This window comes from Dreissena polymorpha, chromosome 14 (assembly GCF_020536995.1).
Source record: "Dreissena polymorpha isolate Duluth1 chromosome 14, UMN_Dpol_1.0, whole genome shotgun sequence".
NCBI lineage: Eukaryota > Metazoa > Mollusca > Bivalvia > Myida > Dreissenidae > Dreissena > Dreissena polymorpha.
The window spans coordinates 46906796-46919189 of record NC_068368.1 but is presented as its reverse complement, the minus strand read 5'-3'; the positions used below and the strand labels follow the sequence as shown (position 1 = coordinate 46919189).

Sequence of the window (12394 nt, the reverse complement as noted above, 5' to 3'; positions counted from 1 at the left end):
AGGGGCATAATTTGAACAAACTTTGTAGAGGACTATTAGATGTCACTACATACCAAATTTGGTAGCCCTAGGCCCAATGGTTATGGACGTAAAGATTTTTAAAGTTTGCACAAAATAGGCCTTATATAAGCAAATTTGCAATTTTTTGACCCCCCAAGGCAGGGTCAAATTTGACCCCAGGGGCATAATTTGAACAAACTTGGTAGAGGACTATAAGATGTCACTACATACCAAATTTTGTAGCCCTTTGCCCAATGGTTATGGACAGTTAGATTTTTTAAGTTTTCACAAAATAGGCCTTATATAAGCAAATGTTCAATTTTTTGACCCCCCGGGGCAGGGTCAAATTTGACCCCAGGGGCATAATTTGAACAAACTTGGTAGAGGACTATAAGAAGTCACTACATAGCAAATTTGGTAGCCCTAGGACCAATGGTAATGGACAAGAAGATTTTAAAGTTTGCACAAAATAGACCTTATATAAGCAAATTTTCAATTTTTTAACCCCCCGGGGCAGGGTCAAATTTGACCCCAGGGGCATTATTTGAACAAACTTGGTAGAGGACTATAAGATGTCACTACATAGCAAATTTGGTAGCCCTAGGCCCAATGGTTATGGACAAGAAGATTTTAAAAGTTTGCACAAAATAGGCCTTATATAATCAAATTTTCAATTTTTTAACCCCCAGGGGCAGGGTCAAATTTGACCCCAGGGGCATAATTTGAACAAACTTGGTAGAGGACTATAAGATGTCACTCATAGCAAATTTGGTAGCCCTAGGCCCAATGGTTATGGACAAGAAGATTTTAAAAGTTTGCACAAAATAGGCCTTATATAAGAAAATTTTCAATATTTTAACCCCCCGGGGCAGGGTCAAATTTAACCCCAGGGGCATAATTTGAACAAATTTGGTAGAGGACTATAAGATGTCACTACATACTAAATTTGGTAGCCCTACGCCCAATGGTTATGGACAAGATTTTTTAAAGTTTGCACAAAATAGGCCATATATAAGCAAATTTTCAATTTTTTGACCCCCCGGGGCAGGGTCAAATTTAACCCCAGGGGCATTATTTGAACAAACTTGGTAGAGGACTATAAGATGTCACTACATAGCAAATTTGGTAGCCCTAGGCCCAATGGTTATGGACAAGAAGATTTTTAAAGTTTGCACAAAATAGGCCTTATATAAGCAAATTTTCAATTTTTTGACCCCCCGGGGCAGGGTCAAATTTGACCCCAGGGGCATAATTTGAACAAACTTGGTAGAGGACTATAAGATGTCACTACATACTAAATTTGGTAGCCCTACGCCCAATGGTTATGGACAAAAAGATTTTTAAAGTTTGCACAAAATAGGCCTTATATAAGCAAATTTTCAATTTTTTGACCCCCCGGGGCAGGGTCAAATTTAACCCCAGGGGCATAATTTGAACAAACTTAGTAGAGGACTATAAGATGTCACTACATAGCAAATTTGGTAGCCCTAGGCCCAATGGTTATGGACAAGAAGATTTTTAAAGTTTGCACAAAATAGGCCTTATAACTTATATAAGCAAATTTTCAATTTTTTGACCCCCCGGGGCAGGGTCAAATTTGACCCCAGAGGCATAATTTGAACAAACTTGGTAGAGGACTATAAGATGTCACTATATACTAAATTTGGAAGCCCTACGCCCAATGGTTATGGACAAGAAGATTCTTAAACTTTGCACAAAATAGGCCTTATATAAGCAAATTTTCAATTTTTTGACCCCCCGGGGCAGGGTCAAATTTAACCCCAGGGGCATAATTTGAACAAACTTGGTAGAGGACTATAAGATGTCACTACATAGCAAATTTGGTAGCCCTAGGCCCAATGGTTATGGGAAAGAAGATTTTTAAAGTTTGCACAAAATTCATTTACTTGCTTATTCTAGTCCACCATTCTAATAGGTCAGTGAAAACTAAATATGCTGAATACATGTTGTGTAGTGATAGTACTATTACAGTGTGCATCAATAGATATTTTACATTTAAAAAATTATAAAATTGGTGCTTATAATGTGCAATTTAATCATGTACATGTATGTTTAGATATTATCATGTTATTACCCAATATATGGATGTTAACCAATATATGAATGTTAACCCAGTCAAATCCAAACTAGGCAAATATTTACTGGACAGTAGGTCCTGTAAAAGGGGAAAAAATAAAAGACCTCCTCTTTTTTTATAGGACCTAATGGCTTCAGAATATAATAGTAAAATAACATGGTTTCATTGCTGGGATCAAGGTGTTTATGATATAAAATGATAAAATAATTGAAAGCTATTAATTTCAAGGTCACACATTTGTATTTGACGTTAAATAATAATACATGCAATACATGGTACTAGTCTTGTTTAGTTAAAACATTTTTTTTAAATGCTGAATGCATGTTAACAGTAAATATAAGGTGCCCTCGGAAAATTCTGCCAGAAGTAAGAGCGCTGGTTCGGAAAAGCACGTGTATAAAGACGCTATTGCTATTTTTGCACCTCAGAAAACTTTCAGCACCATAAACAAACTTATACAAACCTATGAATTCGTTTTATTTTTTTAACCGGACAATCGGTCCTGTAAATTTGACAGACAGGCTGGACCTTACACAATTTTACAGGACATGTCTGTCGGTCCGGCCATGTTTGGCCAAGACTGGTTAACGCTATCATTTTGATGTCTGCATACATACCACCATCTGCTAATATATAGATATCAAATAATCCCATTTTATCATGGTTAATATATAAAAACAAGAGATGTGTTTGTCAGAAACACAATGCCCCCTATTGTGCCGCTTTGAAATAAAATTTCAATATATTGATTTTGCAGGTTTAGAAATTATCTCCCCTTTAAAGCTTATTACTTCCCTTTGATTGCATTTTTTGAATTTCGACCTTAAAGGATGACCGAGACCTTTCACCACTCAAAATGTGCAGCTTCATGAGATACACATGCATGCCAAATATCAAGTTGTTATCTTCAATATTGCAAAAGTTATGGCCAATGTTAAAGTTTTCCGACGGACTGACAGACTGACGGACAGTTCAACTGCTATATGCCACCCTACCGGGGGCATAAATAATTCTGGTCAAGCATGATGATAAGTGTGAATTTTAAGAATTTTAAAAACACAAATATCATGAAAAATGCAATATTTCTCAGAAGTGTCACAATGATGTATCTGCACTCCGGCATTATATTTTATTCAGCTTTATACAGAGTGTGTTCTATTGGAGATTTGGAGTTGCATTGTAGTTGTCTAAAGGATTGCTTAATAGCCAAAATACAAATATTATCATTTCAAATAGAAGTCTCCATATAAATTAATAATAAGTAAATAAAGTGCAAGCCTTTAGTTATCAATAACACTAAATTAAAACAGAAATTCCTCAACATACATATATCAGTATTTGGATACCAAATCTTCAAAACTCTGTATTTCTACTCCTTACCAGTCCCAAAATTTTCACTTGATGGTTTGACTTACGTATTATTGAAAATGGAACCATGACAAGACAAAGACTAAACAAGAGATGTATTTGTCAGAAACACAATGCCCCCCTATTGCGCCGCTTTGAAGCCATTATGATATATTTGACCTTTGACCTTGAAGGATGACCTTGACCTTTCACCACTCAAAATGTGCAGCTCCATGAGATACACATGCATGACAAATATCAAGTTGCTATCTTCAATAATGCAAAAGTTATTGCAAAACTTTAACCAAGGTTAAAGTTTTGTGACACACACAATGAATGAATGAATGACAGACAGACAGGCCCAAAAACAATATGCCCCCTATCTTTCGATCAGGGGGCATACAAATAACAGTTTTAAGATTTTGGAAATTACTGCACAACAACAGTGATTTTCATAGCAAATTGACCAGGGCAAATATTTATAGACTGATGAACGTTTTTATAGCATCAGGCTTGGACAATACGTTCTTGGTGCAGACTGTTAGGAAGTCATTAGATGATCAAGAACACAGAACACACGAGTGATCACTGATCAGCACACTTATTACGCTATTTAGAGCACTTACATCCACCACTGTGAGCAGTCTTGTCGGCATAAAGATGCTCGATGCGTCCTGTATTGAAAGAGCTAGACCTACGTATGATTCCATGCACCTGAAAAGAAATTGTCATATAGTTTTCAATAGCCTCTTTGGGCCACTTAAAGCTACACACAATATTGTTCAACCAAATTATCTTTCAAAGCAGGGATATAAACTTAAATTTCAAAATTCGCCAATACTTTTTCTTTTAGTTATTTTGAATAGAGGATATAGAACTTTTCTAAGAACATCTAGGGGCCCCATCAAGGATTAATTGCTTGTGGACACATGCTAATTTATATCCATAAAATACTTTGTCAAATGATGTGTTACCAATAATTGTATATGGATAAATCAACAACATTGTGATGGCTGCGTACATATTTTTTGATAACTGGTATGCAGTCAAACATAATAACAAAATTCAAAAGACCACTTCACAAAGTTAGTGAACAGTTTAAAAACAGTGCACGTCTGTTACCTCATATCCTTTTTTGATCAGGAACTCTGCAAGGTATGATCCATCCTAAAATAAATGATTTAAACAATCAAAGAAAACACACAACTTGCTATAAATGCTTATATTTGTGTGACAGAAACTGAGACAAAAGAAAGAAAAAATCAATGATAGAACCTTTGAGCTAAGCTTAAAGGGGCCTTTACACAGATTCTGGCATGTTTTGAAGTTTGTCATTAAATGCTTTATATTGATAAATGTAAACATTTGATTTGAAAAGCTCCAGTAAAAAATCAAAAATAAAATTAAAAAAAGAAAAAAAGGTCACCCTCAACAGGGCTCGAACCACTGACCCCTGGAGTCATGGAGTTAAAATTCTACCACTTAGACCACTCAGCCATCCTTCCTCGTACAAAGTCAAGCCTATTTAAACTTTATATAAGCAATCCTTGTAGTTTCACAAAAAATAACGACAACAACAGAACTATCCAAATTATTTATTCGTTTTGCGTTGCAATGCTATATAATTTTCATGTTTTTAAATCGTAAAAAGATGCATATAATGGCTATTTAAGAACATGGACCATTGTTATTGGTAAATGTTCAGTATTACTGTTTCCTCACAAATATCAAAACTAGAACGAAAATTTGCGAATCTGAAACAACTTTCAATTTTGTCAATTTGCCCAAACGTGAAAAGGCCCCTTTAAAGCTAGTGTTTTTTTTCACCTATAGGAGAATGGTGGCGGGGCCCGTCCTAAGGGGAAAAACGCATCGTTTTTTAAGGAAAAGGGGAAAATTAAGAAGTCATTCTTTTATATGTAATGATATTTATTATATGAATACACATGTATGTATGAATGTAATATTCAAAGCTGAATGTCTCACTTCTTATTCTTAAATATATATCAATGATTTGTTCAACATTAGTTTCAGTCAGTTCAGCCGTCATGCACAGTATCAGTTTTCCAAGCCAATTAGAGTCTAATTGGGATTTTTTTAATCAATGAAATGGCAAATGTGAGCATTTTTTATCAATAAAATGGACCAAATTGGAATGTTTTTATCAACAAATATTGACCAATATAGATACATGTACATTAGTCTTATTTATAAGACGCGCAAAGAATTTAGAGATACTTTTTATATGGGCTAAATTCTTTTGAACGTCTTATCGGGGAATAGTAAAAAATGTGTTGGAAACCAGAAAGTTTAAATTTTCATCGATTTGCGTAAAATTGCAAAATAACATTACCAACTCATTCAGTTTTAGTTCAGAAGTCCATTTTTACCTCAAATATCGTTGAATTGAAGTTGGAAAGGCATAAATTCTTCAGTTAAACTTCTGCTTTAATCCCAAACCAATCACTGACCTGTAGCCATGTCATGAAACTGATTTGAATATGAACCAATCAGAAGAAGGCATTACGGTGTAACGTGTACGCGTAATTTTATTTAACATGAGCTTTTAACACCGACTTTTACCTAACTAGATCTAGTATGCTAATCTTTGTCGATTTAATAAGCATATGTTCAAAACAGACATGGTGCAGTTTCTATTCACTGTTCTAAGTTTCAGCAAGTTTTTATGCATGTCTTTTTCGCACCACTGTCTGTGTTGTTTTATTTACTTACATCCTACGTTACATAGGAGGACGGTATACTGTACGATCTGTATCAAAATTATTTGTGTACAGTATAAAAATAAAAGATTAATTTATTTCAGAACTTTTTAATTGTCAATTTAGAAAAAAAACAATGCTAAATTAATCCAGAAAAGTATAACATCAGTTTACTATTTAACGCTCTGCACCACAACAGACGAACGCAAACTGTATTTTACGCTGTTTATTCTCCCACTTTAAACCAGATGCTTTATATGGAGGTCGTGTTATCGATTTATATCTACACAGCGAGCGAATCGAGAGATATTGAAAAATTGAATAGTGGTTGGATTTAAATTGATCAGGCGTGCAAAATTCAAAGTGTCATTACATAATTTCTATGGAACATTATCGAGAAATGAATTATCTACACAGGTATGTAAATATTATTGCAATCCCTTGATATTAAGTGTCTTATATCGGGGCTTGAATGTTGCGCACAAAATCCTTGCGCAACAATATAGACAAAGAACAAAAAATTCCCACCATTAATTTAGTCTTTCCCCCTTTGTACGCTCCAAATATTACCCATAAAAAAGTAGCTTAATATTTAAGAGCGTCAAAAATTTGGACTAATAGATACATCAGACCTTTTCTTGGCCATTTTGGATTTTTTTTAATTCATTTAATCCACTGATTTGGGCAAACCTAATTATAACTCTTTATAATAATAAAAAATCATATTAATTATAGTTATATACCTTGTTAGTTGTTTATAAAATGAATTTGAGATATATCTATCATGTGGGCGGCAGTTGTTTCTAGAAAGAAACAATTTTGTATTATTTTTTTTTACTTCTGGAGGGGATTTTTTCAAAAAAATGGGGGAAAATATATACTATTTTTGGAGGGGAATGGGGCCGAATATCAGCCCCGATTTTTCGGCCCCGAAATTGCCATAAAAAAACACTGAAAGCAATGAATCATTCATGACGCTCTTGATGTCTGAGTGACAAAAGTAATATAAAAACAAAAACAAACTATAATCATTAATGTTTTCATGTTTATGAGATTCGGCTCTGTCACCCACGCTAATTCACGCAAGTCATTCGTGACATCGTATGGCTCATTAAATCTTTTCATGAATCTAAATTCTAATGTGGACGTGGTGGTTTTTTTGAATTATTTGATGGTTGCTTTATTGTTTCATAACAAACAAAAATATAAGTTAGTTAAGAAATAATTAATTGTTATCAGTTTTACTTAAAATTCAGTGAGTCGAATAAAGATAACTTGACAAACCTGTCCTGTTATTCCAGTTATCAACGCAACGTTCCGTTTGTCAGACATCTTGAAACATCAGACTGGTTGTTAACCTACGGTGTCGATTATTAATTGTTGCTCTAGCAAACTATTATTTGGGTTATAATTGGGTGGCAAACAATTCTTTACATTTCGGAAACGGAACACAAGTTGATGCCTACCAAAGATAACATAAAGAGAATATATAGGCGACAACCGAACTAGAATACACATCACTAATCCGAATTCAAAACCAAAACATCTGAAAGAGTACCAAACACGAACATAAAAATCCTTGTATGGAAACAGGCCTATACGGATGGTCTCCAACAACCCAACAACTGGCAAGCAAGTTATGGTTTAAATTCACTTCAACATTTAGCGTTATAACAGATTTTAACACACTGTGACCCAATTTCATGGAAATCTACTCAACAGCCATCCACAGCAATATACCATCAAAATGGCAGCACCAAGACACAACCAACATTGGTTGAATAACAAGATATAAGACGTCTTTCCAACAAGAAAAACGAGCATACATGAACTCCTGCAAATCCAAATACTCCAAAATACTGAGCAATACATACAGCTTCATAACAGCTCCCAGTATGAATGCAAGCGAGCTTACAACTCGTACGTAATAACTTGATATCTGAGGATCAGGGCAAGAAACTTTGGTCCATCATAAAGAGCAAGCGCTGACCATAGAGTTTACTCACTAAAGAGAGGAAGCGTGAAATACAGTGACCCCAAAACTAAGGCCATCAAACTTCACCAGCAGTTTATAAGTATGTTCACCACAGAGGACCACAGCTACCGCCAAACAATTACCGGTGACCAATACCCAACTATCCACAACTTCTCTTTTGGGAGTGAAGGCTCCAGAGACACTTGACCCTCACAATGTCTCAAGAACTGACGCAATTCTAAAACGGCTCTGGAAAGAAACAGCAACAGAAATGGCCACAGCGCTCACGCTTATCTATCTAGGTCCCTACAGCAAGAACGCTACCCAGTTGAATGGAAATTGTCACTTGTAGCCACAGCCTTCGAAGAAGGGGACATAATCAGCCCGGCTAACTGTCGCACACACTCTCTCTCTGATTTTCGTATCCTGCAAACTTATTATACACATCATCCACAACGAGGTCATGTCTCACCTCGACAAACACAATATCCTGAAAAACCAACAACACTGTTGTAGGAACTTTTTACATCCCTTGATGTTGGCGAACAGATACATGCAATCTTACTTGAATTTTCCAAAGCCGTCGGAGTCACTACGGAATCAGGGGATCAGTCCTTATCTGAAGCTTCCTAACTGGTAAAACCCAACAGGGTTTTGTTGAAGGTAATTTCACAAAATCAGCCGAGGTTACATCAAGTGTCCCCAAGGGATCAGTCTTCGACAACTGCATGTCTCATTAACATTAATCACCTACCAGTAACTGTAACTTCATAACCCGGCTTTTTGATGACAACACTCTGCTTTACAGATGGCTTAAGACAGCACATGACGTAGCAACACTTCAGCTCGATCTTGATGGATAACAGACATGGGAAAAAGACTGGCAGACCTCATTCAATCCTTAAAAGTGTAAATGCTTGAATATCACGATAAAGCGGCACACAATACAGTCAGAATACGTAATAAATGGACAGAAGCTTGTACCAGTAAACGAAGGCAGATTTTATCTTGGAGCAACAATCTCGGACAACTTGTCTCGAAAATCTCATGTGGCCACAGTCATCCGAAAATTGTCTTGCTTCCCACCTAGCCTTTAAGTAGCACACGCATTACCTTAGTGCGACCCATATTGGAGTATATTCAACTGCGTTGGACCCTTACCCAAAGACATATATTTACCAGTTTAAAGTCGTTCAGAGACGCACTGCTACCTACGTGAAAGACGACTGCATGACCACATGCAACTTCTCACAGATGATTGTTGACATCGGATAGCAGCCCCTCCCAAACTACTTAATGAGACGTCAAACAGCTGAGGTCACTATGATGTAGCAAATGATTAACGATCTGATTGATATTCAATTTGACCCCTGGCTCCGCCCTGATATATTATTGGCGTCACACTGAATTGCGGCGACTAGTATGTTATACTTTTTTTTTCGCTTATGGGAGGAGACGTTATTTTACGGAAGAATGTTTATATTTTTGTTGTCAGAATATCTTGCATACTGGTGATCTTTTGTGTAAATTAGCGTAAATATGTACTGCATTTGTGCCTATTACATTTACCAAAACATGTATTGCCAATAATGCAAAGCTAATTCTTTTAATTAATAACTGATCACAGGGACTGGGCAATAATAAAAGATCACAGGGACTGGGCAAATATGCGAACCGGTGAAACTTTCTGGTTTTGTATAAAAACAAAACATAATCAAAATATATTTATTGTGTGGTTTTTCTAACAATAGCGCAGACTTTTGCTGTTCGAGTTTTGGTTAACGCGTATTTTCTTCAATTTTACAAGACGACATCGATTACACGGTTTATTGCTTTATTGATAACCGTTACACTAGTCACTTATTAATATCTTAGTAAGAAGGTGATTTTCAAGCGGTTCCGTAGTGTAGTGGTTACACGCTCGATTCACATGCGAGAGGCCCAAGGTTCGAGCCCCAGTAGAATCAAATTTTATTTTATTTGTGTTCTATGTTAACTTTTTGTTTTGATGTAGACATTTTAGTTTAAATAAATATGCTGTTTTATTGTAACCATTTTTTGTTTTTATTATGCCCATTAATTATATGTGTGAGAGGGTGGGGGTCGTAAACAGATTAAAACTTTAACAGTGTTTTCATATCAATGAGTACTCAACCCCTATCGTAAATGAGCAACGTAAGAATAAGTTCAGAATCATCTCCCCTTGAAGTTGAGAAAAATATGAAATTATGCTTACAAGATGAAGCAGATTTTTTGAAACCTTCACAGTTCTGTTCCATTAATGAAAACTGCACAGGGATGCCAGTAAAAAAGGAAACCAATGTAAATAAAATGAACTACCGGTATGAAATATCTGGGGGTTACAACACAAAATCATAGATAATGGTTATTTGGGAGTTATAACACATTACACAACATAATAGATAATGGTTATTTGGGGGTTATAACACAAAATCATAGATAATGGTTATACCAGTATCTTTTTTCTATTTTGTTAAGAATAATCGGCCAATATATTAATATTTACAGTAGAAAAAAAAATCGTTCCATGTAACTTCATTGAGTGCCTTTTACACTGAAATTCTCGACGCCCTTCGATGCTTTGCATCAATACTTATCTTGTTATATTCTGCAGAACAGACTACCTCAGACATTCCTTTTTGACGGCATTCAGCCTTGAGCCATATTATGCAGGAGAGACGCCGAAATAGACAAACGATGACTTTGTACTTGGTTATACAAATATTATTAAAATCCTTAAATACTGACCAGTACTATTCTGCTATATAAAAACTAACAACAACAAAAAGTGCCATACAAAGTTTAATTATAATAGGAAGATCCTAACACATGTTACATTGGTGTTATAAGTTAACGTTGAAAACCTAAAATGTAAACATTCTGCAACCTTTTTTAGCACCTTAAAATCGTTTCGCGAGTAATCTCGTCAATTCGCACCCCATTTAAGTGTCACGCGTTTTCGCTATCTCGTAACTATATCTCTGTGTAGCTCGTTAACTTTCTTAACCATCTGCACGTTCATGCTTCGAAATATTTTCAGTTAAAACTGTGATAACGAAGTAAGAATTAATCCACAACAGCACGTGACAAAAGTCAGTTAAAAAAATTAGCTATTGTTTATTTTAAATATTATAATTTTACTATCATGTTGCCTCAGTGTCAATATCGGACTGTCGTGTTTTTGTTTAAAAAATCTCGTTTACACCCTATGGATGACATTAAACCGTTCCAACGAGCAGCGGACTTTCTTCTTTACTGTTAATGATATAAAGTGATGTATGTCTTAAAATACATTTCAGTTTATAGAATATTTGATAAAAATGAGTGAACTATCTTAAAGGTTATAATAAATCACGAAAATTCAAATCGAGTTTACAGCTAAGGAGACATTATGACGAAATGATTGAAGACTGCACAAACTGCGCTATCATGCTTGGTAAAATGAAGTGTGCGAGTTATGGTCACAGAATCATCAATAGGCCAGATGCTATTCGTGGTAAAATAATGAAACCCCAGAAACATTAACAATAGAGAAAGTATTGATGATGCATGTTATTAAAGTAAAGTGACACTGGATTGGCCATTGTCGACTCATGTACTACTTAAAATTCCCAGGTCATAAGTATACTACAAATTACCCGGGATATGGAAAGTATACTAAAAAGTACTTGGAGTTTAACGCTGTGCCTTTTAGCAAATTTTCCTTACCCGGGGTACATAGTGGTATACTGGTAGTTAGGATTACCCGGATTACTTTTAAGTAGAAACTGGGCCAACGACGGCGAATTAAGCAACCACGATTGGTCACCGTCGGCTCAGGTGCTACTTTTAAGTACGCCGGATTCTCTTACGTATAGTACAAATTACCTGGAGTACGGAAAATATACTAAAACATACAATTAAGTACAATACAATGTACCCCGGGAAAGGAAAATACGCTTTAAAGAACCCGGTCGTACTCAGAGGTACCCGAGGTACTTTTAAGAATTAACAAATTATCGCATGTGATACATCCCCTGGTTAAATGTTATGTATTTATTGTATATTATGTCCTTAAATCTTTATTTAAGGTTGTATGTGTGTTTTTATAAAGTAATCCTAAAAGGTACCCTTTTCGCTCCCTATTCAAATTAGGACAACACATACAGAACATAAAAACGTTCAACTGAAGTCACGGAAAGTTTGAAACACATATGACATATTAACTAAAGTATTCTTGCTTTAATTGTAATG

General features: G+C 35.5%; 1 protein-coding gene across 1 annotated transcript in view; it reads right to left on the bottom strand.

The window, feature by feature from the left end:
• LOC127857895 (GDP-mannose 4,6 dehydratase-like) overlaps positions 1–7547 on the bottom strand; it is a 33266-nt gene extending 25719 nt beyond the window's left edge. The window contains exons 1-3 of the mRNA XM_052394620.1: positions 7450–7547; positions 4568–4612; positions 4072–4159 (exon numbers count right to left, since the gene is read on the bottom strand). Of these exons, the coding sequence (XP_052250580.1) occupies positions 4072–4159; positions 4568–4612; positions 7450–7497 (181 nt within the window). The 5' untranslated portion in view covers positions 7498–7547. The remainder of the gene's footprint in view (positions 1–4071; positions 4160–4567; positions 4613–7449) is intronic.
• Positions 7548–12394: the final 4847 nt, after the last annotated feature.